Source organism: Theobroma cacao, chromosome 6 (genome assembly GCF_053813885.1).
Source record: "Theobroma cacao isolate CCN51 chromosome 6, ASM5381388v1, whole genome shotgun sequence".
Lineage (NCBI taxonomy): Eukaryota > Viridiplantae > Streptophyta > Magnoliopsida > Malvales > Malvaceae > Theobroma > Theobroma cacao.
In genome coordinates this window covers 2524352-2551095 of record NC_142644.1, presented here as the reverse complement: position 1 = coordinate 2551095, position 26744 = coordinate 2524352, and the positions used below count along the sequence as shown (strand labels likewise).

The following is a 26744-nucleotide window of genomic DNA, read 5'->3' as shown; positions in this document are numbered from 1 at the left end:
TGCACACCTTTGGAAAATATTATGCTCCACACATCAATTAGTGGGCCATAGTTAGTCTTGAACCGTCCATTAATAAGATCAAATTGAATGAAAGCAAGTGAACGTTTAAATTTGATAGATCCCTTTACCCATTGACAAATCGACACATGGTATAATTGAAATAACATAAGTGGATGCAAGTCCATTAATTCAAATGCTGTTGGCAGTCCACCGTATCATTTACTCCCCGCTTCCAATGACGGCAATTTTTTTATCATTTCCCTTTTATTTTTTTTTCTTCCTACCGCATTTAATCCTGCAGCGAAGCAAGCTAACAAAAATTCCTCACTATAAAACGATTCATCATCTCGTCGTTATTCACAACAATCTTAGTCTCGATCTGCGTTGTCTCTTCTTGTTTTTCATTCTGAAAGTCAATCCAAAGCACCTGTTTTCAATTTGGATCGGTGAAATTAGCCCTAATTCTTGCGTTAATTCGTCCTGTAATCTTCTGTGTTTGGATCGAAGAGAGAGGAAGAGAAAGGACAAAAAAGAAAAGAAGAAGAGGAAATGCCTTCGTTGAGTAGAGAGCTGGTATTTCTCATTCTTCAGTTTCTTGATGAAGAGAAATATAAAGAAACTGCTTATAAGTAAGCTTAATTTCTCTTTATTTTTTTTCTTTAATTTGATTTTATATGGCTGCTTTCCTATTCGGAGAAGAAAGAAATGTAAACTTAGAATATTAATTTGACTTTCAATTTTCTTTAATATTTCAGAATTGTTATTGGTTTGAACTTTGAAATGTTTGAAATATTATTTTTTATGTGTTTATTATTTTGTGATTTATATTTTGCGTGTTTGTTTTTATTTTTTTAAATAAAGATTGGAGGAAGAGACAGGGTTTTTCTTCAATATGAGATATTTTGAGAATTGTATAACCAATGGAGAATGGGAAGAAGTTGAGAAGTACTTGTCTGGATTCACAAAATTTGATGATAATCGATATTCTATGAAGATTTTCTTTGAGATTCAAAAGCAAAAGTACCTCGAAGCACTTGACAAGTAAGTTCATTGAATTATAAATATCACAGTACTAGCTTTCTTTCTAAAATATTTTGTTTCAATTCTTTTTGTTTTGGGTTTTTTTAGGCGTGAAAAAGGTAGAGCTTTGGAGATTCTTGTGAAAGATTTGAAAGTGTTTTCGACGTTTAATGAAGAGCTTTATAAGGAAATTACGATGCTATTGACTTTGGAAAACTTTAGGTAAGTAAAAAATGTTTTTGTTGGGCATAGTATCCTTATTAATGCTCATGTTATTCTGGAGCATGTTGGATTATTTATGGCTCCAATGGAAATGCAAATGTTTTACTGCTGGAAAATGCATAGTGAGTATCTTTCTGGTATTGGAGTGTGATATGCAAATATTTAATGTATAAGTTTAAGGATGCTCTATTATAATAAAAAGGAATGCCATAGGAAATTGTAAGTCATGCATATGGTGAAAAAGGTCATTGGCATTTTTAAGCATAAATGTCTTCATGGTGTAAAAAGGAAGGAACTGTGTTGTTAGCTAAATAATAATAATATCAATGCATTTAGCTTTTTCTATCATTTTTCTATTTTAATCACTTGATATGGATGGAACACTCAATTTTGAGTCTTTTTGATTGCATAAGTAGTAGTATTTTGTTCAGATTAAAAAAAGTGTTTATGTTTATTTTTGTGATTTTGGAGTTTGATTGCATGTTATTGGTATTGATTTGGTAAAATTAATAATATAAAATTTTTATTATGGAATTTTCTTTGAGTAAAACCATTTTCTGGAGCTTTTCACAAAATTCCTGATTATTTACAAATTGTTAGGCACTGACTCTGCTGACCTTGGTTTATCATCAATTATTCAAATTCTCTACACCGTGGAGGTCAGTTTTAGAAAGATGGCAAGACATTTTCTAAGATGTAAAAAAAAAAACAGATGTTGATTCTTCATTTTAAATGTTAATGAAATGCTCAAAAATTTTGTAATGCATACAGTGTTTTACGGGTGGATAATCTTTTGATTGGATTCTCAAATGTCTCAGCTAAAGAAGGGTTAAAGTCTAGATTTCCAGTATCTACTTTTCATTTGCTTTTAGAGGAAAACTGGTAATTGGTTTGCAGAGGAGGGAATGGACAACCTCAGGGAAAGGAGAAAATAATTAAGAAATAGCACAGAGATTTTTCTTTTTCTTTTTGTGGCAGATATTTACTGAACTAAAACCCTAAACCAATCACTAGCATCTAGTCAAGCTCTGCTTCTATCAGAGTGATATGAACAATGCTTACTCCCTTGCAGATATTTATGTTGAATGGACAAAATTATGCTTAGTTGTAAGAAGTGTTTCCTTAGAAATTTTCATTGTTCCAATGTGAATAATTTTCAGGGAGAATGAGCAGCTATCCAAGTATGGAAATACCAAGTCGGCTAGGGCTATAATGCTTGTTGAGCTCAAAAAATTGATCGAGGTAAATCCAGTTTTCCGTGATAAGCTTCAATTCCCCACCTTAAAGAATTCTAGGTTGAGGACACTAATCAATCAGAGGTAATTTGAACTAATTTGTGTTTTCAGTATTAATTATTGACTTGAAATTATATGTTCGATGGGATTCTTTATGCTTTCACTCTTGCTGTTGATTTGCAGTTTAAATTGGCAGCACCAACTTTGCAAGAATTCACGGCCTAACCCCGAAATAAAAACCCTTTTTGTAGACCATACTTGTGGTCCACCAAATGGCGCTCGAGCTCCTTCGCCTGTAACCAATCCTTTAATGGGGTCCATTCCTAAAGTTGGCGGTTTTCCTCTAATAGGTGCTTGTGGTGTAAGTCTCTAATAGGGATCAGAGTACTCTTTCTTGTTGTTGTTAAAGATGTTCTGTTTCTCCTGTTTATTTATGTATCCATTTGCTTTTTATTCAGCCTTTTCAACCTGCAGCAGCTTCAGCCCCAGCACTACTTACAGCATCTATTGCAGGATGGATGGCTAATCCATCTTCTGTGGCGAATCAAGCAGTTTCAGCTAGCCCTATTGGTCTATCTGCATCTGGTACTGCAGGTAATCATTATAATCTGCAAATCAATTCTGTTATGTTATTATACTCTGGCAGTTTTATATAGTTTTGGACACATTTTAGTAGAGGGAAAAAAAAAAGGAAGGGGTGTCTCTTTAAACTTGATAATCGTTTTTTTTTTTTTTTGCTTGGTCAAGATAAGAATTTTATTACTCATCCCATAAGGGAAAACCTGGAAGAGTTTAGGAGGAACAAAAGAGTAAGCAGAGCTAGAATTTGTCTGTTTGCACAGGACATAAGACACCTTGACACCATGTACATAAAGCTTACTGGCAGTACAAGACTTGAGTCTAAAACACAGAGAGCATAAACTCAAGAACAGCAGTTGCAAACTTGCAGTTCAGACAACCTAGACAATTAAAATCAATAAAAACCATGAGCACAAACACAATTCTCCTAGACAGAGAATGCATTTCAAGGAAGAGAATGCAGTTTACTGGCAATTTAAACTTGATAATCTTGTCACATGATTACATTTCAAGAAAGAGAATGCATGTAAGGAGTCTTTTATTTTTATAAGCAACTATAAATCTACAAGATGGTGATCTTTAACGTTATAGGTGATGCATTCTCTTTTAAAAATGTAATGAGCATATATTGTTGGGACATCCAAAGGTAAATTACTTTCATGAAAGTAGATCTCCATGTTTTTATGGAAAGACTATTTTCCATCCTTTTAGAATGTAATCTTGATTTTGACTCTCATCCCCTTTTAAGAGTGTCTATCCTCCTGAGTAACTGGTATAATTATTTAGAGGAATTGATTTCTAGTGTTGTGAAGCATATTTAATAATGATGTTTAGAATTGCTGGTGTGTTCTTGACTATTGGTATTGTGTTAGAATTGAGGGGTAGATTGGACATGAAAACTAATTACTTTACAGTTATACTGGCTATTTTACAAGATCGTAGAGAAATTTTTCCTTCCTCTGTTTTAGGTGCTTGATACTTTATTAACTATCTTCTTCTTTGTCTTTTTTTATTTGTTATTATTATTCATTTATTTTTATGTCTGACCTTTACTTGTAAAATTATGTTTCAAAACTGTTGCATATTCACTTCTTTGTATCTTTGATTCTGTTCTGTCTTTTGGTTTTAAGATTTTCTTAAAAATTTTTTTGGTGGTTAGGTACATTTAGCTTGACTGTGCTCATAGACTAATTACATCTTTTTGATTAGTATTTTCTTTTGTTCACCTGAATCTGCTTGATAGACCTATAGGATTTTTTCTTATCTTTTAATTCTTTTGTGTTCTACCTTTTCAGTTTCAAGTAGGTCTTATATCTTTCTTTCCTCTTATTGTTTGTATTTATTGGCATTATAGCATCTATGGTAAAGCGCCCTAGGACTCCAACTATTAACCTGGCAATGGACTATCAAACTGCAGATTCTGAGAATGTACTGAAGAGACCAAGACCCTTTGGAATATCTGAAGAGGTACTATGTCTTCCCCTTGCCCTTCTCTCAGGTCTTATTAGGTTAAATAGCTGCAATTCTATGCCATTGCTTGGTACTTTGAAATTGTTTTATCCATTTTATAGCAATTTTTTTTTTATTTTGCTCTGTATTTTATTTCAATTTGATAGTGGTCAAGACCTAAAAGATGGTTATATCAAAACGTGATGTTCAATATTATTTAGAAATCTCTTGCTTTTTTTTATCTCTACTTTTCCTTTCTTTTTTCATTCATATTGGTATTTGAATTTAACGTATTTATTTTGACATGGCTTATTTTGCCTTGCAGATGAACAGTCTACCAGTCACATATCCTGGCCAGAGCCATGCCCATACATTGTACTCTTCTGATGATTTGCCTAAGAGTGTCTTCGCAAATATAGATCAGGGTTCAACTGTTAAGAGTATGGATTTCCATCCTGTGCAGCAAACTTTGCTTCTTGGTTAGTACTTTTTGTTGAAAATATCTGTTTGTTTCTTTGATTTTGGTTACTTCATTTCATTGTCTAGTCACTAGAGATTTTTAGATGAAAATTTCATCGACCTGTCTATATTTATGTTTTTTCTTCTTGAATTTAGTTGGAACAAACATTGGTGATATTTCAATCTGGGAGGTAGGGAGCCGAGAGAGGCTTGTGTCTAGAAACTTCAAAGTTTGGAATCATGGTGCATGTTCAATGACATTGCAGGTAAGTTTCCTCTGTCCGAAAATTCTAGTTGGATGACATGCACGCGATTCTTAGGATTGTTTTTTATACTGATCTCACTCCAATGTCTGCTTTATAGGCAACCTTGGCTAGTGAGTGTACTGCTGCAGTGAATCAGGTTATCTGGAGTTCAGATGGTGACCTTTTGGGTATGTTCTAGTGGATCTAAATTTTGAGATTGACTCTAATATTTGTAGTCTGCCATTAATTAAATATCGTACAATCTATTGTAAAGTGCTTAAAGCAAGTATTTATTTCAACCTTAATATTACCTTTTCAAGAATAGGGCATTTCCTTTTATGCTACTTTCTGGGACCCCCATGCCTCTGTGGCCTCTACCTCTTGCAGGGGTGGGTGAAAATTTATTGAAGCTTGTAATTAACTGTTAAGCATTTTCTTGTGATGATATTTCATATTTCCTATTTTTGGTACAGGTGTTGCTTATTCCAAGCATATCGTGCATGTATATTCGTATCATGGCAGTAATGATTTAAGGAGTCATCTGGAGGTATGTTTAACATTCTTTGTAGATGGATCATATATTTGGCACTTTATGAATCATCCAATCTGTAATACCTAGATCATCTTGTGGTCAATTATATGTTTCACACTCACATATATATATATATATATATATATATATATCCATCTATTAATAGAAAGAATTTATCCATAAATCAATTATATGAACCTTTAAATCATATAAACACCACCTAAATTAATGATAATTTACCATGATTTGGCTGATATTCTGTAAAACGAGTTGGAACTCTGTGAACTGCTGTTTAAATCTTCTAGCTGGGACTACAGAAGTGGAGATAAGAAATTGAATGACAGTGGTTTCACGTGTAGCAGCAGTGGCGTGGTATTGAGATTTATCCATATACTCTTAAGTTAAAAATATGAAAAGAAAGTCATTTACAAAATAACCATGCATATCATTCAACCATCTGAATACCAAATAGAATATTGATATAATTTGGTCCAGTCACCCAAAGTGAACCCTGGTTAGACTAAAATTGTCCTGCTGTTGAGATCTTTTTGAAAATAAAGGATGCCCACATGAAAGAATTGTTACAGTCGTAATAATTGGATGGCACTATGCAGGACTGTGGGGTGGATGACTGAGGTTAATTAAACATGATTCTCTGAGATTGTTGCTGCAGAATTGCATTTGTACTATATATATATAGCATTACCAGGAAGCTATTAATTGGGGGTTTAGATTTTTTTTTCTTTTTCCTTTCTCGATAGAGGCCACTCCTTTGTTGCTTCAAGAAGGTTAAGTAGTGAGTAAGATTCTTATCTTTTATTTAAATTGGCAGCTGATTGCTTTTCTATCTATGTAATTCTCCAGATTGAAGCTCACATTGGTAGTGTTAATGATCTTGCTTTCTCTCAACCAAACAAACAGTTATGGGTCGTAACTTGTGGAGATGACAAGACAATTAAGGTTTGCTTTGTTCAGAAAATTTCCATCCATTAGAAACAGTAAGCTCCTTAAGACTTCAATATTATGCAGGTGTGGGATGCTGTTACTGGTAATAGGCAGTTCACTTTTGATGGTCATGAAGGCCCTGTTTATTCAGTGTGCCCACATCAGAAGGAAAACATTCCGGTATCATTTTCTGTTTTGTTTTTTTCCTGTTTGAAATATTAAATTATTTTCCTTAGATTTATTTATTTATATATTGTTGGGGTGGCGGTGATTGTGGGTGTCAAAATTTCCTTAGTTTTACCAAAATGAAATGCTTTCAGTCCTTATCCTCTGTCTCAGGAGTTGATGATATCAAAATTCATCAAAAGTAGATGTAATTAAAATTATATTCTCTCCGTTTTTGGAAACTCTACCCTTTCAAATTAAAAAGCTTAAAAAATTCTCATATTCTTGAATTTTTTATATGCAAATGAGAATAATGATGGGCTTGCCTATTGGGTCCTTAGAAGGTCTTTCTACTTATTTCCTTTTTTACTTAGATCTGCTTATTGATTAATGATGGTTTCTTTTCCCTCCACCAGTTCATCTTTTCCACAGCCATTGATGGAAAAATAAAAGCTTGGTTGTATGATAACTTGGGCTCAAGAGTTGATTATGATGCACCTGGTCATTCATGCACAACAATGGCTTACAGTACTGATGGGACAAGGTATGTTTTTCCTTTTTTTTTACCCTTTTGAGTGGCCTGAAAATGGTTACTTTAGTGTTCTTAGTATTATGTAATTTTATTCTGTACATCTTTATCTTATATTCTGTTATTACATCTTTGTCTTATAAAGTTACATATACCCTTCCAAAAAAAAAAAGAAGTTACATATACATTGCAGGTTGTTCTCATGTGGGAGTAATAAAGAGGGGGAGTCACACATTGTTGAATGGAATGAAAGTGAGGGTGCTGTCAAACGAACATATTGTGGTCTTGGAAAGCAGTCCGTGGGGATTGTGCAGTTTGATACAACCAGAAGTCGATTCTTGGCTGCTGGTGATGAGTTCCAAGTCAAATTTTGGGACATGGACAATGTTAACCTCTTAACAGCCATTAATGCTGATGGTGGATTGGCGGTAATGGGTGTCTTGTTAATCTAGTTTTATGTATCTTAGAATTATCTCTTTTAAGTTCGCAAGTATGATGCATGTTTTCCAGGCTTCTCCTTGTCTACGCTTTACTAAAAATGGAAATCTGCTTGCTGTCTCAACAAATGACAATGGAATTAAAATACTTGCCAATTCTGATGGGATTCGGCTCTTGCGCTCCATTGAATCTTGTGCTCTTGATGCCTCTAGAGTTGCTTCTGCAGCTGCTGCAAAGGTAATCTTTTAGATATATTTAATAACTCCGATATTTGAATAGAACAAATTTTGAATGCACTGTTTCATTCAGGGACCTATAATCAGCACATTTGGTACTTCAAGTTCAACCACTGGAACAAGCATTGCCGTTGCAGATAGAAGTGCTCCAATGACAGCTAATGTTGGATTGGTAAGCATTGATGTCTGTCATGTGGATTACCATGATTCTTCTTTGAAGAGATCTGTTTAGTTTTTATGTTTAGCTGTTCATAGAGCTGAACAACTGTGTCCTGGAACCTGTTGAAAATGTTTGAGATTCTTGGGGATTAAATAACAGTTCTTCAACCTGTTGACTTGCTTCTTGCAGAATGTGGACAGCCGCAATTTGCCAGATGTGAGACCAAGAGTTGCTGATGAGTTGGAGAAATCTAAGATCTGGAAGCTGACTGAGATACATGAACCATCTCAACTTCGTTCCTTGCGTCTTCCAGACAGCTTCATGCCAATTAGGGTATGCATTGCTCTGTGACTATGTTCCCTATTATTTGATGTTAATTCATGTGTGCTTCCCACATTGTGTTTCACATTGCTGGTTTGAGGGTATTTTGAAGTTGGGCTTGAATTGAATTTGGCATTGTTCTTCAAGAATTCTGGTTTTTCATTACCGAAAGAAAAGCTTTTAAGATTGGACTATTTTGAAAGTTTTAGCTTAAGTTGTTTTATGTCGTTGTTTCACAATTTTACTACAAAGTGTGGAACTTTGCAAATAAATGTGCTGACAATTCATTAAAGAGAAAGGTTGGATATGACGCATATGCTTAAATTTGTGAATTTTAGTTTTTACCTCCTGCCCCTAACTATTTTTTCAATTTCAAAGCAGCTTGTTAGAATGATATATACAAATTCAGGAGGTGCCATTCTAGCATTGACTGATAATGCTGTACACAAATTGTGGAAATGGCAGAAGAATGAGCAAAACCTTACTGGAAAGGTGTTTACACTTTGACGTTAAACACTGCATTGTCTATCATTTAGTTACTTGTCAACCTCCTATTTACAAATGCTTTGGTTCCTCTAGGCAACTAGTTCATTACAACCACAGTTATGGCAACCTTCTAGTGGAATAATGATGACCAATGATATACGTGAGACAAATCAAGAAGATGCTGTTCCGTGCTTCGCTCTCTCTAAGAATGATTCTTATGTTTTATCGGCATCAGGGCGGAAAGTTTCCTTGTTTAATTTGATGACATTCAAGGTAATTTAAATTTCGTGAATCATTTATTATTTTTGTCCTTTTGCTTGAAATGTAGATGTAATGCATGCTGGTGATATTTTCTTTGGCAGACAATGACAACATTCATGGCTCCACCACCTGCTGCAACTTTTCTTGCCTTCCATCCAAAGGACAACAACTTTATTGCCATTGGCATGGATGACTCTTCAATTCAGATTTACAATGTCCGGGTTGATCAGGTACTTGTTTTTAAGTATAGAATTTAGTATTTTGAATAATTAGTAAAAGCTTATTTGGAAACTTAAATTGCTCTGTTCAGGTCAAAAGCAAGCTGAGAGGTCATCAGAAGAGAGTTACTGGCCTTGCATTTTCTAATGCTTTAAACGTTTTGGTATCCTCTGGAGCTGATGCGCAGGTATGTTTTTTGTGACTTGTAGAACTATGGAAATGTTAAAGATCTTTTAATTAGTTTCCAGAATTGAGATGGGTTGGAGACAATAAAAAGACTTTTTCATATTGCTAGTCTTACCTTTCATCATCTTTACCACAAATGTGAACTTGTAGAATTCTGGAATTTTAAGATCTTATACTGTTTCTAGCTCTGTGCGTGGAGCATGGATGGATGGGAAAAGCTTTCCAGCAAATTCTTACAGATTCCTAGTAGTAATGTGCCAGACCCTTTTGGACAGACCCGAGTTCATTTTCACCATGATCAGATACATGTACTTGCTGTGCATGGATCACAGATAGCCATATATGAAGCTCCAAAACTAGAGTGCCTTAAGCAGGTAGGTACATTGTGCTTTGAATTTTATATATATATATATATATATATATATATATATATATATATCTTCAATGAGATAGATTATTATCCAATTTGTCACCTGACCATTCCATTCTCCTGTGTCTTTCTTTTTAAACCACTTTTATACCCTACCCTTATCCTAATTATATGAAAAGTCATTCTTACAACAAAATTTTAGTAAACAAAATATCTTTAACTCTTTTTCAATTATTTAATCACACATGTAGTTTATATGTGCCATTAGTTTCTAGTCTCTTGAAACTACTAGTTGCTTATAGCTTCAAAAATTAACTAGTTTTGAGTTATGTTGTGACATTTTTCTTACTTCTTGTGACAGTGGATTCCCCAAGAGTCTAATAGGTTAATCACAGATGCTGTGTATTCAAGTGATAGCCAGTCAATCTATGCAAGCTTTGGAGATGGAAGTGTGTATATTTTCGTTGCCACAACCCTTCAAGTTCGTTGTCGGATTAGTCTTGGTGCATATCTACCTTCAAATCCTAGGTATGCCTTGCCCCTCACTAACATTCATCAGACATGACATTCCTGTAATATATCTTTTCGCCTTGTTACTGACATTATTGCTTGGCTGATTTTAGGGTATACCCAGTAGTAGTTGCAGCACATCCATCCGAACCCAACCAGTTTGCACTTGGACTGACTGATGGCGGAGTGCATGTTCTGGAGCCACCAGAAGAGGGGTGGGGCTCCTTGCCTCCACCTGAAATTGGTGCTGGACCTAGCATCTCGGCAACAGGCGCCGGATCTGATCAACAGACCAGGTAGCTGAGTGCGTCCTGTTTTAGGCCCCATTTTGTTTTAGGGGGAAGCACAGTGCGTTTTAGGTTCTCAGCTTTAGGATACACATGCCAAGCCCTATTGGCCGAAGCCGTTAGAGTGATATATAGTCCATAATCATTCATTTTTAGTGGGATTTAGACCTTGGGGTCTTCCCTCCGTAAATAGCACCAAATAGGTACAGAAATGTTGAATATAATGAAAAGAGTACTAGTTAGGAGGGAGGAAAATTAGTCATTAGCACCGAGTTTTCATACGTTTGCCTCCCTAATATTTCGTCGAATAATTACATTGTTAATTCTGGGTTTTTTACATATGATTGAATGAAAATATCTCATTATTATTTTTATTGTTTTTGTTAAGCGATCAACAAACTCGAATTATCTATTATCTTACAAGTTTCTCTTTGTTTTAGGAGTTTTCATTTAAAGTCCAAAAAATATATTTATTAGATGAAAAAAATTTGTGCTTATAAATTAAAATTCGTTTCATTTTTAATTATGAGATCCTTTCTCAAAATATTTACTTTTGCTCCGTGCTTTGACAAAAGCTGTTGGTAGTACACAGGCCTTGCCCCATAAGGACCCCAATGAACCAGAAGCATCTAAATCTAGGACCATATCTATGAGATTTAGAACGATCCAGTAAACCAGAACACGTAGCCATTACCCCAGTAACGACTCCTAGCCACGTGTTTTAACTTAAGGGCTTTTCCCGTTCCAGGAGAAGCCACGTGGCACATCTCTAATCTTAGTCATGCAACGACGCAAACCCCTACGTTGACACGTGCATGCAAATAAAACTGCACTACTCACATAAATTTCTACAAATTCTGAAGGAGGACCAAGTCGAAGCAGAGGCAGAGCAAAACCAGAAGAACAGAAATGCAGCAACGAAGGGATGAGCGAGACGCCACCAGCGCCAAAAGCACTCTACGGTTATTAGAGAATACGGTGAGAGATATATTGGCCGACAGGAGGAGGCTGGTGGAGGTACCGTACACGGCGACGCTGGGTGACACCTTGAACGCATTGGTGGCCAACAAGGTGGGGGCGGTGCCGGTGGCTGCACCTCCAGGGCATTGGATTGGGGCTGGTGGCACAATGACCGTGGAGTCGGATAAGCTGACTGGGGCTGTGAGGAAGCACTACATAGGGATGGTTACCATGCTCGATATCGTGTCACACATTGCTGATGATCGGACGGGTGGCGCTGATCTTGATAAGAAGATGGTGGTGCCCGTATCCTCGATTATAGGTCAGTCTCTCGAGGGACTTAGCCTCTGGACTCTCAATCCAAACACAAGGTGGGTATACGTTAAACGTTACACCTTATGTGTGTATATGTATTTGGTGCACTTTCTTCATGAACTCTGTTTATTTTATTTCAAATATGAAATTGACTTGTTGTATATTAAAGAATTGAAAATTCAGATGTTTTAAAATATTGCCCATTTTTCACCCTTTTTCCCTTAAAATTAGACTTAATTTTCCACATTTATTCGTACTATTTTAACATAAAAATAGTACAAATTTAAGACAAAAATCATGTAACTTTTTTATACAAAGCTTACCAAAATTATAATATGAATTATCCTATGTAGATAATATGATGAAACAAATTCAAAAAACTCAGGGTTGTCCACGGATAGAGTATCCATATCCATATCCATTTTTATAAAAAAAATTTATTAATCTCTTTGTGCTATTTAATTATTCATGTTATTTAATTACTCGAAACACGTATAAGATAATAATTGTATTTCACAATTAATATCTATACAATTTATTAATAATTAAATTTATAAAAACAAATAAACATTAAAATTAAAATTTAAACAATAAATTATTTTAAAAATATATCAAACATTAATTTAAATAATAAATAAATCAATATTTACAATAAATATTATTAATAAATATTCATAATCGAGTTCGGATATTTGATATATCTTACCCGAACTCGAAACTAGTAAAAGCTTTTTCTGTGGCTTGGGTATATTCAATTTGGAAGGCAAAAGGCATTGTAATAGTTATAAAAAGTGTAGTCATTTGGGGTGCATGGTAACTTTGATGGCAAGGTGGTAAAAGAGAAGTAAAATGATCTTAATGAGCTAGAAAGCATGAATTGGTGTCATTAATAATCTCAAATATTTGTTGCAAGTATCCATAAGTTTCTCTGGATATCCAACCCCAGGCTAGGCTCTAGGCCATTTTCTAAAGCAACTAGTAATACAGTTGTGGTTCTGTCTTCAGAATGCTAGCTTAATTAAAAATTGCTATATCGATGGTGCAGCCTTTTAGAGTGTATGGAGCTGTTTAGCAAGGGAATCCACCGTGCGTTGGTTCCCATGGACAGCCAAATGGAGAACGTCCAAGGAGTTGAACTTGTGGAGTCGGCATCTAGCTATAGGATGCTCACACAAATGGACTTACTGAAATTCCTCAAGGACCATGCCTCTGAACTGGAGGATATCATATCAAGCAGTGTAAAGGAATTAGGTACCATAAATGAGAATGTTTATGCCATTAACGATCGTACCAAAGTGATCGAAGGCATCAAATGCTTGAGGACTGCTTTGCTCAATGCTGTTCCTATAGTTCAGTCCTCTGATGACATTGAAGAAGATCACCGACAGCTTATAAATGTAAGTCACTCTCTCCTGCAATTCAAACTTAATTAATCCTGCAGCTCAACCTTTGTATTAACTGTTGTCGAACCATAATTAAGCCCATTTCAGGCAATGTGTCCAGTGATTTTTCCACTCAAGTGAACTATGCTTTGATTCCTCAATATTTGCAAGGTCTAAACTCTGGTGTCTCTGAGGCTGTGGACTCTGCAATTATTATAGGAAAATGAAGTAAACTTGAAGAACCAATAATTGTAATGATAACCTTGGAATGATCTAATTAAACATATTAGTTGTGCTGTGCCTGTCGTTAATGCATCAATCAATGTTTTGCAGGCCATCCTGTTTTCCTAATTAATGTGTTCAAGTTTTGAGTGCAGGGCAAAGGGAGGAAGCTCATAGGTACATTTTCTGGAACAGATTTGAGGGGTTGCCATTTCTCTGCACTGCAGACATGGTTGCCTCTAAGGGCTCATGAGTTCACAGAGCTAGTGTCAACCAGCCCTCTATTTGCAGCTCGGGAGGGCCTCTCACCAAAGCAACTCGTGACTTGCCACCCTGACTTGCCCCTCTCAGAAGTGATCGACAAGGTTGTCTCTCAACATGTCCACCGAGTTTGGGTGGTGGATCAACAAGGTTTACTCGTCGGGCTCGTTTCTCTCAGCGATATAGTCAGAGTTATGAGGGTTTCAATGTTGTCAAAGATCGACGTAATGTAATCTTAACACTCCTTGATGATCAGACAGCGTAAGCATCTTAGAATCTTGTTGTCCCTGTTTTAGTACTTTGGAAACTTGTGTTCATTGTACATAATAAATTATGCTTTGCTAGAAGCCTAATCCCAGATTATGAAACATGCAGGTTATAATTAGCTTACAACAAGTTCCAAATCCTCTAAATAATAATCAAGAATGATAGATTAGATTATACTTAAGCTAATTAAATATAAAAGTTCGACAATCTGATCTTTAAATGCTTTAGCTGTGGCCCTTTGGACCGCTCTCAACTGGGTCTGGGTGGAGTTGGTTAGCTATCAGCATAAAATTATTGGAAATGATTCTTTAGATTTTCAAAACTACCACTATCCAACTTCATTCTTAATCACATTTGTTTGTGTTTTGTTTTCCTTGTTTTGGTTAAGACAGCTTGGTGATTCTCAAATTACAATTATATCATGATTTAAGGAAATTAATTATAAGAATAATATAGTTTTTAGACTTGATAGTTTTGGATATGATACAAAGTTTAACGCGTTTAGGTTTTATGGCACAAAAATATTCATATTTTATGCAAATTGACACGTGATCAACTCATATATGATATATTTTACATGTTTAATTAATCGTATTAACAGGTTAATCAACATTACTAAAATGTTTTATCCATTTCAACTCATTTATTAAATTATTAATATTTAAAATATTGAAAATATATGATAACAATATCGTGTCTAAAAAAATTAAATCATATTTAAATGGATTAATTGTGACATATCTTGTAACATGTTTGATAAAAATGTCGTGATATCATGTCAAAGATTGATACAATTAATTAATCATATCATATTTGTAACAAATATTTGTTACACTCTTATCTTTGCACAACATATTAAACGTGAATATTAACATAATCCATAATATTCCAGTACAACAAGTTAACACGAATCAGTAGTCCTTGCTTCTTTGAATTAGTATTAAGCACTCGTTTATATAATTATATCAGAGGTTTATCTCCACTGTCCATCATTAATTCATAAATACTATGTATGAAACTCCCTATCAAGAGAAAGAATCTGAACAATGTACTTTTCTATATATAGTTGCAACATTTTTATTATGTGTAACATTAAGGGAATAAGAGAAGGAAATCCGTCACATGCCCTGCCCATTTGTTAAGGTAACAAAATGGCCCTTTCAAAGCAGTTTGGTGAAGGAATTGAAGTCCCTCTTATCCTCATGTTAGGCTTGATTATCATCAAGGTGGCATATTTATGTCCCAAAGCACATTAAATTCAACAACAGAAAATCAACCACCTAAAGTTTGTGTCGTCACTCTAAAGTCTCAAACCAAACCTAACATCAATCGATCCTCAAACTCACCACTCATTATCATCTATGTTGGCCATGTCTTCATCATTTGCAATCACAAGTTAGAAGCCTCTAGCTGATTTTCCAAGCCTTGGAAGGCTTGGATGGTAACCATTTTCATGCAGGAACTGTTCTTTTCTAGTATATAAAGAAACTTTGGTGCTTGGTAGTAGAGTCAACCGATCAATTATGCACCTCCCTTTGGTTGTTGTGATATTCATTTTTGCTGCTTAAATGAGATACAAACTGGGACAAAGCTGAGAGCCATCAAATTTTGTGGCTATAGGAGCCTTTTAATGTTAAAAGGACACATGATATTATGGAACATGGATGCAATTGTGATGTTCATATATTTGTTTCTGCGGAAATAGTTCAACCGGTTATCATTTGAGATAAAACTTAATAATGAATGAATTATGATATGAATTGTTATATGAATGTATGAATATTACTTTAAAAAAAAAATTAAAAGATCTAGAGTCAACTTTGAACAACATTAAACTGTAAATTAGTCTTATAAGAGTATAGGTATAGGTCGGACCCATATATATTTGAGCTACTTCAGGTTCAATTTTTTGTTTTTTGTTTTTTACTTTTATAACCCATAACATTTTCATACATTTTTAATCACTATTCATATGTGTTGTGTTTAAACTTCATCCCATAATAATATTTCATCGATGAATAATAACGGATGTGTTCAAAAATAGTGAAGTAAAATCTCATTTTTTATTATATAATTTATATGAATAATAAAAATTTGATTATATTAGCATTTCTAGGTAATTACTCATTCATCACAACCATTGGAATGATCATTTAGCTATGACCATAAAGGGAGAAACTGTTATATGATGACACTATTCAGCAGCCAATTTGGACTCTATTCTATAAATTGAGGAAGAATTGTAATGAAAACTTTTGTTTTTCAAGGTATGGTCTAGATAATCTTGAGCCGAACAAGTTTGAATCAATCTTCAGTCAAGGTCAGATGTAATAAATGGAATTTGGCAACCCTTGCCCCTATAAATTCAAGCAACCCTTTGAGCTGCCTTGAAATCCAATGAAAAATACACAAAAAATGGGTAACTTAAGCCTATGCCTAGTTTTCTTAGTTTCCTTGTTAGCTAGTACTGCCACCGCCCAACAATGTGGACGGCAAGCAGCTGGCCGGACTTGTGCCAACAACCTTTGTTGCAGCCAGTTCGGTTACTGTGGCACTACAGATGAATATTGTTCACCTTCTAAAAGTTGTCAAAGTAATTGCTGGCCTAGTGGTGGCGGTGGAGGCGGTGAAAGTGCGTCCAATGTGAGGGCTACTTATCATTTCTACAACCCTCCACAAAATGGGTGGGACCTAAATGCTGTGAGTGCTTATTGCTCAACTTGGGATGCAAACAAGCCCTTGGCCTGGCGCCAGAAGTACGGATGGACGGCCTTTTGTGGACCAGTAGGGCCTCGTGGCCAAGCATCTTGTGGAAGATGCTTAAGGGTGACAAACAGAGGTACAAGAGCTGAAGCAATTGTGAGAATTGTTGACCAGTGCAGCAACGGAGGCCTAGATTTAGATGCGGCTGTGTTCCAGCAGATTGACACGGATGGAAGAGGCTATGCGCAAGGCCACCTTATGGTAGATTATCAGTTTGTCAACTGTGGGGATTGAAGCACTCAAAGCCTATTCAAATGATGTAATAATAAGAGATTTCCTCTTATAAATCAAGCTGCATAAGGAATAAAAAGCAATTGAAGTTATTGAATAACAGCAAAAGAAATATTAATGTATCAATTGTGTCATGTCTTTTAACTCTTATAATAGATATGTTATATATGTTCACGAAGACTAATACACATTAATTAATCATGTCATGATCTATTAAACTCTTTTTTGTTTTTTTTTAAAAAGTAATTTTAGTATTGCCAAGAGTCAGGATTTCACGTTTGGTGATGAAATTGAAGTCCTTCTTATCCTCGGGATAAAATTCAAAAACCTACTTTAATCACTCTAAAAGGGCACTTTGATTTCTCTTGTTTGGAAATAATATTTTGATCATTTGATTATGAATATTGTTAGTCAACAGTTTAAAAAAATACAATTTAATATTAAATAAATATTTTAAATACAAAGACCCTCTTTTATAAAAAAAAATGGTATCTCTTTTCTCTTCCAAAAATCTTAAAAAAAATATATAGGAATTTTGATTTTTTTTTCAAATTTTTATCTTTTGCACTTTGATCCACTGGAAGAATTTTGTAATAATCAACGCCCATTCTTTGAATTCCTTTTTTCTTCCTTAACTTGAAGAATTTTCTCTTCCCTCTTGACAATTTTTTTCTTTTTTTCATAATTTTAGTTTCTTTTTAAAATAAATTATTGTATTCATCAAGGATCGAGAAGTTACAAAGTATTGTTTCAATTTTCACCAGTTTAGTTTGAAAACTTTGCACAGTAACCTACAACTCCCTGCAAAAACTATAAAAACTTGAACCAGCATAAGTGTTGGGTTACCTTGCAAAAAAATACAAAATATTTTTAACTAAAGACTAATAATGTTAACAGTGAAACAGCTAAAAGTATCATTTCAAAATAAGAAGAACCAAAATATCTTTTTAGAATGATTAGAGGGGTTGTTTGGATTTTACCCCTTATCCTCATGTTAGGCTTGATTATGATCAAGGTGGCATATTTGTGTCCCAAAGCACATTAAACCCAACATCAGAAAATCAACCACCCAAGGTTTGTGTCGTCACTTCAGTCAAGGTTTATCGTTTATGTATAGGTCCTGTGAGTCACTTTAAGTCGTGTGGTAAGCCTGGTTGACGTTAAGGTTAATGGTTTTGTGATGGTAAAGAGGGAAATGTTTTTGTGCTGTTCAGGTCAATGTTTTTGTGTGGTAGGCCTGGTTGATCGTCACTCGAAAGTCTCGAACCAAACCTAACATCAACTCACTAATAATTACCATCTATGTTCACCATTCTTTATCATTTCAGTTAAAAGAAGAAAAAATTTTGTATGATATAAAATTGTATAAATTTCAAAAAAATCTAAATTATATATGTTAAAACTAATTTTAATTTTATTTATAATTTAATTTTAATTAATTAACAATATTATAGTGTAACTCTAATAAGATATTGTAGTATAATTAGATAATAAAATTAGATAATAATTTTAATTAAATAATTTGTATAATTATCTTAACAATTTGTGATCACAAGTCACGGCTGATTTTCCAAACCTTAGAAGACTTGGATGATAACCATATTCATGCAGGAACTGTTGTTTTCTTGCATGCGGGCACATTTATACAATAATTAATTAAAGGTTGGTGCTTGGTAGCAGAGTCAACTGATCAAATTATGCACCTCCTTTTGGTTGGTGTGATATTCATTTTTGCTGGAAAGTGGAACGACGAATAGATCTGACAATTCGTGTTAACATGTCATAAACGTGTCAGACACGATTAAACATAAAACACGTTAATGCTAAATACGAACACGACACGTTTAATATTCGTGTTCAAATTTAAAATACGTACACGTACACGTTTAATACACGTGTAACATGACACGGCACGATTAACATATTTATTAAACGTGTCAATATATGACATGATATGATTAATAATATGTTTAACACGATTAAATAAAAATATTTACAATTAAATATAATTTTATTATTTAAATTTAAAATCTATAATGATAAAAATAATTATAATAAAATAAAAAATAAAAATAATATCAAATAATCACCAAAAGTTAAAAATTGTGGTTGAGCATGTATAATTACATTATACCCTTTATAAATTAAAAAAACTTATTAAAATAATTATTTAAAATTATTTATATAAAGTTAAAATAGTTTTTAAATATTAATTTTTAATAGGTTAATAAATGTGTCACGATAATACAATTAAACACCATAACACGATTAAGTAAACATGTTTAAACATGTTTGTCGTGTCAGACACGTTAAGACAGAAAATTGACACGTTAAGACGTGTCAGACATGATTAGATACGAAATACATTAAAATTAAACCCATCTAAAACCTATTTAACCCATGTCTTCTCATATCGTGTTAACATATTGTATTTCAAATTGTTAGGTCCAACGACGAAGCTGATATCCACCAAATTTTATGGTTAAAGGAGCCCTTTGAAGCTAAAAGGGCACTTGATGTTCATATATTTGTTTCGATAGAAATAGCTTAATCGGTTATCATTCGAGATAAAACTTCTAAAGTGATAAAATTTAATAATAAATTAATTATGATATGAATTGTTACGTAAATATATGAATATTCTCATAATATTAATTTAATTATTACTTTTGAAAAATTTTTAAATTTAAAGTCAATTTTGAATAATGTCAAATTGTAAAGTTGATCTTATAAAATTATGAATCGAATCAATGTCTAAACTTTTTGAGATTAACCTTATATGCCTAGATTGGCCAAAGATGGTGGCAGAGGTGACGATTAGTTTTTAATTTTTACTTCGAATCGAGTCATTGACTCGATTCATAATCTTGTATAATCATCTTTTAATCACTTTTTATAAAATCTTAAATCCGTTACTTCTTATATAAAATGGTCCAAGATTCAAATTTTAAGATCATTCACCCGAATCGTGCTCATCCCTAACCATTATCAAATGCGTTTTCGGAAGGCATACTCGGTCTAATTACCAAGCTTTGCTTGTCTTGTGATTTTCCAAAAAAAGAAAAGAAAAGAAAAGAAAGAAACAATCTTCGTGAGGGAGAAAATGGTCAGGATTTCATGTAAGAGGGGTTCTAAAGGGGGTGAGTCTTGGGAGAAAGAAGGCCAAAAATAGGGTTCGTTCGATCGTAAAACTGTGCAGTAAGGTTTTAGATTTTTTTACAGTTGATTTATTAATTAGTATATAAACTCTTTATTTAAAGAATAAAATTTAAATTTCTCTTTTTTCAATTATAAAAAAATAACAAACATGACCACGTGCGGTGAAACAGAATATTAGGTAAAAGTTGTTGAGGTGGCTCTTCAGTATGGCATGCAACTATTACAGGAATTTTGCTCCAATCGTTGTTTAGTATCAGTCTCTTTGATTGGATACAATCATACAATTCTATCAATAAATACTTAAAAATACCCACCATTTATAATACATTTAATGAATCTCACTCCTATTTATAAGGTCAATTTATTTAATTTTTTATGAAAATATAACGATTTATTTTTAAAATTTACATATAAAACTTTGAATAGTTCTAAATTTTGTATTTCTTTCTAATAAAAATTTACAATATTAAACTTCTAATAAAAATATTAAATTTGTAGAACCAATATTCAATTTAAAATCAATTAACTGTCAACAGAGAAGAAGACTTTATTATATTTATATATTTAAAAAATTTATAATTTAATTGATATGTAAATTTTTTTAATCACCACGTTGATAAAAAAAAATTGGATATAAGATGCAACTAGTTCCCCTCTTCCTTGATTTGCTCCAATTCATTAATTAACCAATTCAAGATGGCACATGGCAAATGAGCTTAGAGAAAAATATATTGTTTTGTAGCAAAACAGAAAAGTCAAAACAAAGAGGGAAAAAAAAATTTATTCCGCACATGGAGATCTTATAGATCCACTTTTATGAGTCCCTTATGCATTTTTCAAGTGCAATTAATTAAAAATGTATCAGATTAAGAATTATTATATTTAAAAAAATCTTTAAATTATTTTAAAATTTTAAATAAACCATTATTCTTTTATTACAATTAGTTAAATTTTTATATTTTTATTTTAAATCAAATAATTTATTATTACTAATAGTTTATTAATTATTATTAATTAAATTATTATTTATATTTTATATTTTGCTTGATATTAACATAAAGTACACATAAAAAGTGAAAAATATCATAACATCATGTTTGACATGTCAATATATAATATGACCTAAAATAACAAATAATTAAAAATAAAATAGTTTAGATTTAACTCAACCGCGCGTTAGATCCGTGCGAAAAGTCTTGGACGTTTCATTAGTTCTTGCCTCGTTGAAAACCAATGAAACTTACCTATTGTACAAAAACCAAAACCAGAATTTTAATATTCTTTCAATCTTCTGGGATCTTTTCTCACCAACAATTCTTTGGAAACCCCGCCATTTGTGTTTTTTATTCAATTTATATGTAACCATTGACGATCACAATCACTTTCTTACCCCCTCATGTGTCCTTCTTCCATCGCCATTACCAACCATGAATGCCGCAGCCGCAGCCGCCACCACTACGGCCCTTCTCAGCTTTCCTTATAAACGTTCTACCAAAGTTAACGGCCAAACCAACGACGTTGACGTCGTCGCGGCTAATAACAAAATGGGTGTTCATGGAAATGGTGGTGGTAATCATAATGTTTTCAATGGGGGCGTTCATTATGGGAAAGCCTCGTTCCTCAAGTGGACTTTAGATGACGTCGTGTACGTGGCGAGATATCATTGGATACCGTGTGTTTTCGCGGCGGGGTTGTTGTTTTTCATGTACGTGGAGTACACGCTCCGGATGGTGCCGGATTCCTCGCCGCCGTTTGATTTGGGGTTCGTCGTCACCCGCTCATTCCATCGCGCGTTGTCTTCGTGGCCGGAACTTAATACGTTATTAGCTGCTCTTAACACGGTATCTATTTGAATGGTTTCTAACTTTTCTCTAAGAAAGTTTGATTACAATAAAAAGCATGATCTGATCTTTGGATACATATGTTTTGGGGTTAGGTGTTTGTAGGGATGCAGACAGTTTATATACTATGGACATGGCTAATCGAGGGTCGGCCAAGGGCTACAATATCTGCTTTGTTCATGTTTACTTGTCGTGGGATTCTTGGTTACTCCACGCAGCTCCCATTACCCCAGGTTCTTAACATTTGAAAACTTATCCTTCCCTGATTTGAATTGTTTGATTTCATTTCCATAAAATTGGTATCATCATGTTTGATTGATTTCTGTAATGAACAACACTGTCAATGGTATCTTTGTCTTTGTCTGTAGTTGTCAGGAACAGGGTAGTCGTAATCCCTTTTTCATAACTCTGGTTGGTTTTTGGGTTTGATCAGCTCATTCAATCATGGAATGACAGGAATTTGTAGGTTCAGGAGTGGATTTTCCAGTAGGGAATGTATCGTTCTTCCTGTTCTTCTCGGGCCATGTTGCTGGATCTGTGATTGCGTCGTTAGACATGAGGCGAATGCGTAGATGGGAATTGGCATGGTTATTTGATACATTGAATGTGCTTCAAGCTGTGAGGTTGCTAGGTACCAGGGGTCACTACACCATTGATTTGGCTGTCGGTGTTGGTGCTGGAATCCTATTCGATTCCCTTGCTGGCAAGTACGAAGACAGCAAGAGAAAATGTGCACTTGTTTCTGGTACCATGAAAGAGGGGTTGTTAAGCTAAGAAGAATTGCTCAAATGGCAATGTTCGAATTTGAATAAGACAATGTAAATTGCTGCTCATATGGGAAAAAGAAAAAGGGGATGGTCGTTTAGAAAACAAGTTAAAATGGGGTGTCGATGTTCTAATCCTTGTGCTTTTTTGATGTGGCCTCTGTTTTCTTGGGGTGCTTACATTGCTTGCTTGCAGTCATTTCACATTTGTCAATATTCTTTTTGGCATAGGATAAGCATGTTAAAGTTAGAGCCTAGGATGTGTTTTTGGACTACTTTCTTTGTCCTGTTCTGGAAGTTGAATTCATGAAAGAACTTTACCTAAGCCCTATGCCCATTCAAAGCATGTGCTCTGTCAATCGTTTTTTGACAGGTCAAATCGTGTCTCATTCGAAGAATCACAGTCTTCAACATGGTTTTCATGGCATACAAAGCCTTTTCGCTTTTACTTGTCTTGAAGTTTGGCAGTGGCCCTGACCTAGTAACCTGGATAGAACTGGACCAGTTTGATATTGATCCATAGCTAATACTTTATTTGTACATCCTTTTCATTATGCGTTGATTTCTCAGAAAGATTTATTATCTATGTCCTCTAGCTGCTGAATAGTGGTGTCAGATGGTCCTAATTAAAACCAAGCTGATGAGCTTTCAGCACATTTTAACATTGCTTTCCATCTTTAATCATAGTCATGGATATCCTAATCCTCTGTCTATCTTTCTTCATTAGGTAGACTTAACAGAGATATGATATTTTCAGTTGGAGAGATAATTACCATTGACCGAACTTAATTGTTTTACAATTATCCTGGATGCCAATCTGTTAGCATAAATATCTCTGGATGGCAAGAACTATGCGGCTAGTCAAGTGAGGCCTTGCCTTCATGTCAAGGCAAAGGGCATGGATGCTGCCGTTTTTGCAAGGGTTTATCGTCAACCAAATTATAGTAAGATTCTGCAGAGTTTCTAATCTACATTCTGATATTATCATACTGTCAATAAAATATTTTTATCTAATTGAAATCCCAACTCCAAACCCTGCTTAAGCATCAAAAGAAAGCTCTAAAGATCCTTGCCACCAAGCAAGTCAAACTCAGTCGAATCATGCGGTGAACATATTTTAAGGATATATACCTTATGCTACATTCTATACAAGAGTTGTCTCATTTTAATCTTCGCAACTGTTCCGATATACTGCAACTAATATCAGGATGGAGATGATAGCCAATTTGTAATATAATTATCCTGTACCTCATTCATATGAATACATGCAGCTTTAGATTCGAATTTCTTGAGAAGGCACCAGCAGGGAAAATGCCCTATAGAAGAAACATCATCCTCTCACTTGTCTAATCTGAACCAATTCAATCATTCCAAATAGAAATTAACTCAAGTGTAAAATGAAACAGAGAAATTCACAATATTGCATGGTTTGGCAATGAGTTCTCTAGTTTATTTCAAAATAAAAAATGAATTTTTCAAATGTACTTTCCAGATCCACCCTCCCTACCCCCTGCCAGCAACATAGAAGAAACATTTTTACGTAATGCATGGCTTGCCAAATTTTGCTTCACTTCCAAACAGTTACAGGTATGACAATCACGAATGCAAAAATTAATATGTGTTCATAGCACAGGACAATTATCTTCAACCTAGAGGCAGAAGACTCAAAGAGCCCAAGTATGCATAAATTTACCTGGTTAAAGAATTCAATTGGTCTGTTTTGCCAAGCCTTCGGAACTTGGAACTGTAGTCTGTAAGGACCATCCCAATTGGCTCCATTTGTGAATGAGAAGATCAAGTTCACAGCTGCCAAAGTAAAAGTAGATTTTAGGAGTTGAGGAGAGAGTTGAACTGTCCAAGAGAAAAAAATTTGTGAATGTTACAAACCATGCTTAGGAACGCATATCTGGATGGTGTATATTGGACTATCAGCCTTGCCTCGAGATTTCCTCAGCATTGCTCTCGGTTCACCACCACACATGATAGGCTGATTGAAACCTCCTGCAGAGTTACAGTTGAGTAAGTTGTTAGCCAAGGACTTCAATTATCTACTTGCATACAAAACCTATAGTCGAACCAACAATGAATCAAATACTAGAGCCCCTAGATAAACCACTGAAGAAAGAACTACAGGCACCACTCACTTAACCAATGGTAGCTGAGCCATGGAAAACAAGTTGTGGAAATTATCAAAGATCCATTTGAGTCATGCCATGAACCAAGGTCATTCAACTGTGAGGTATTTGAAATGATTACAAGTTATTCTATCCCCCCTACTTTCATTTTCTTTTCTTTTTTCCTTTTATGATGGCACGCTCCTGATAATGCAGAAGAAAATCAAAATGTTCCTATTTTCTGTAATAATGTCAAGAACCAAATTTCTGAGTGTTGCTATAGAACCAAATGAAGAAAAACTGCTTCATTTATTAAATAACCTTGGTAATACTGGTAACAACAAGCCTATTAAATACTTCATTTTATGAATAAATTTGTTTTATACTTTTAGGACATAACAGAAGCCATAGTGTTACAGTCTATAATATAACTAGAGTCCTTTCACAGGTAGTACTTCTTATTTGTACAGACTTTTATATATTGAAATCTACAGAAACCAATTTGGTTAATTATATTATTAAAGCTAAGAGTGCATGAGCACAAATTACCATTGAAAGCAATGCCATATTCTTCATTTGGAACAAGTTTAGTTGCAGCTGGATTGTAGAAAAGCTTCACCTTCTTTCCCTGTCAAAAAAGACAATCTCTATAGAAAAGAGTTGCAACAGCCAACAGCCTGCCCTTGCTTTCAAGCAACATAAAGCAAAAATAATGATAATAAAACCAGCAATGCTACACTTACAGAAGTTGGAGGAAGACCATTCATAGTTTTCCAATATACCGGAGCCCTCACCAGTTCGAACATAGCCCACGAAGGGAGTGCATACCTGTTGGGCAGGAATCTTCAGATTATTCTGTTTGAATGATTACAAAATTTCAAACAACACCACATTGCAGTTTAGAACTTGAGATACATATAACTTCAGCATGCTGCATGTAGAAACATGTAGAGGGTGAATTCCTCCAATTTTCCACACCCAAAGAAGATATTATTCCTTAAAATGCAAAAACCCAACTCCACAATTCTTTTCAAAGAAACTCCAAAGCCAGAACACTTTGAGCTTAATGAAACAGCAAACAAAATAGAAGGAAACTAGAGCCGTACTCTTTAATTTGTTCCATAGGATTTTTTCTAACAGTAGCAGCTGCAGTCACTTTTCCACTTATCTTGACTAATGTTTTCGTCTTTGTAAAATCCCTTGGCAATGATGCACCCATAAAGCTACTAGCTGCACCTGAAAAAATTGCAAAACTGTTAGGCATCAGAAATTTGAGGCATAAGGTCTAGCTATTTTACTTGGCATTTTGAGTCACAACAACATTAGTTTGTTCTGGCACATAGAATTTATTGCAGATATAAACAGAATGAAGCAACTGCCAACTCCAAAGCCCTAGGTTACCACCTCATTTTAGAAGCTCTAGTTCATTTGATGGAGACAACAAAGTAAATGACTTGCTCAATGATATTTGGATTTTCTGACTCAAATGATATAATTTCAGCTTAGAAGTGTACAAAATTATGCAGCGCAATATAGGATTGAAATTTAAGGGAAAGTTGCATCCTAAATAATCAAATCTAAAACAGGTCATAGTGAAATGCCCCATACTTT

At 34.3% G+C, this 26744-nt stretch overlaps 4 protein-coding genes and 1 pseudogene across 7 annotated transcripts; 4 read left to right on the top strand and 1 right to left on the bottom strand.

The window, feature by feature from the left end:
• Positions 1–228: 228 nt before the first annotated feature.
• On the top strand, positions 229–11228 carry LOC18595277 (topless-related protein 4). Of its 3 annotated transcripts, none has more exons than XM_018123656.2 (25): positions 229–629; positions 862–1041; positions 1129–1242; positions 2403–2561; positions 2661–2838; positions 2936–3071; positions 4474–4523; positions 4831–4984; positions 5121–5230; positions 5328–5397; positions 5683–5756; positions 6606–6701; positions 6771–6866; positions 7268–7395; positions 7574–7808; positions 7891–8055; positions 8128–8226; positions 8404–8547; positions 8917–9027; positions 9115–9294; positions 9384–9512; positions 9593–9688; positions 9873–10061; positions 10419–10585; positions 10681–11228. In XM_018123656.2, the coding sequence occupies exons 1-25, from the start codon at positions 550–552 to the stop codon at positions 10865–10867; spliced, it is 3327 nt and encodes a 1108-aa protein (XP_017979145.2). In that variant the 5' UTR covers positions 229–549; the 3' UTR covers positions 10868–11228. The 3 variants fall into 3 exon arrangements, with proteins under 3 accessions (XP_017979145.2, XP_007023214.3, XP_088663237.1); XM_007023152.3 differs by having other exon boundaries at positions 230–629; positions 4411–4523; XM_088807111.1 differs by lacking the exon at positions 1129–1242 and having other exon boundaries at positions 230–629; positions 4411–4523.
• Positions 11229–11726: 498 nt separating this feature from the next.
• CBSX4 (Cystathionine beta-synthase (CBS) family protein) lies at positions 11727–14341 on the top strand. Its single transcript, XM_088807112.1, has 3 exons — positions 11727–12185; positions 13175–13526; positions 13889–14341. Exons 1-3 carry the CDS (start codon positions 11764–11766, stop codon positions 14225–14227), a joined length of 1113 nt encoding a protein of 370 aa, XP_088663238.1. The 5' UTR covers positions 11727–11763; the 3' UTR covers positions 14228–14341.
• A 2301-nt stretch (positions 14342–16642) lies between these two features.
• Positions 16643–17381, top strand: LOC18595275 (hevein-like preproprotein). Its single transcript, XM_007023150.3, has one exon. The coding sequence runs from the start codon at positions 16659–16661 to the stop codon at positions 17256–17258; it is 600 nt and encodes a 199-aa protein (XP_007023212.2). The 5' UTR covers positions 16643–16658; the 3' UTR covers positions 17259–17381.
• A 4293-nt stretch (positions 17382–21674) lies between these two features.
• LOC18595274 (phosphatidylcholine:diacylglycerol cholinephosphotransferase 1-like) lies at positions 21675–23344 on the top strand. The gene is made up of 3 exons (XM_007023149.3): positions 21675–22255; positions 22351–22488; positions 22712–23344. The coding sequence occupies exons 1-3, from the start codon at positions 21842–21844 to the stop codon at positions 23027–23029; spliced, it is 870 nt and encodes a 289-aa protein (XP_007023211.2). The 5' UTR covers positions 21675–21841; the 3' UTR covers positions 23030–23344.
• A 1381-nt stretch (positions 23345–24725) lies between these two features.
• Positions 24726–26438, bottom strand: LOC148761980 (protein POST-ILLUMINATION CHLOROPHYLL FLUORESCENCE INCREASE, chloroplastic-like; annotated as a pseudogene). Its single transcript, XR_016027052.1, has 6 exons — positions 26432–26438; positions 26240–26369; positions 25877–25961; positions 25683–25761; positions 24907–25020; positions 24726–24825 (listed from the first exon to the last, which is right to left on the bottom strand). The product of XR_016027052.1 is annotated as a protein POST-ILLUMINATION CHLOROPHYLL FLUORESCENCE INCREASE, chloroplastic-like (transcript).
• Positions 26439–26744: the final 306 nt, after the last annotated feature.

Bases quoted from the DNA above. Each gene is read 5' to 3' on its own strand.
- LOC18595274 (XM_007023149.3), top strand. From the start codon at position 21,842: ATGAATGCCGCAGCCGCAGCCGCCACCACTACGGCCCTTCTCAGCTTT. The intron at 22,256-22,350 runs GTATCTATTTGA...TTTTGGGGTTAG, and splicing joins TATTAGCTGCTCTTAACACG to GTGTTTGTAGGGATGCAGAC. The intron at 22,489-22,711 runs GTTCTTAACATT...ATGGAATGACAG, and splicing joins CGCAGCTCCCATTACCCCAG to GAATTTGTAGGTTCAGGAGT.
- LOC18595277 (XM_007023152.3), top strand. From the start codon at position 550: ATGCCTTCGTTGAGTAGAGAGCTGGTATTTCTCATTCTTCAGTTTCTT. The intron at 630-861 runs GTAAGCTTAATT...TTTTAAATAAAG, and splicing joins TATAAAGAAACTGCTTATAA to ATTGGAGGAAGAGACAGGGT. The intron at 8,056-8,127 runs GTAATCTTTTAG...TGTTTCATTCAG, and splicing joins CTTCTGCAGCTGCTGCAAAG to GGACCTATAATCAGCACATT.
- CBSX4 (XM_088807112.1), top strand. From the start codon at position 11,764: ATGCAGCAACGAAGGGATGAGCGAGACGCCACCAGCGCCAAAAGCACT. The intron at 12,186-13,174 runs GTGGGTATACGT...TCGATGGTGCAG, and splicing joins ACTCTCAATCCAAACACAAG to CCTTTTAGAGTGTATGGAGC. The intron at 13,527-13,888 runs GTAAGTCACTCT...TTTTGAGTGCAG, and splicing joins ATCACCGACAGCTTATAAAT to GGCAAAGGGAGGAAGCTCAT.
- LOC18595275 (XM_007023150.3), top strand. From the start codon at position 16,659: ATGAAAAATACACAAAAAATGGGTAACTTAAGCCTATGCCTAGTTTTC.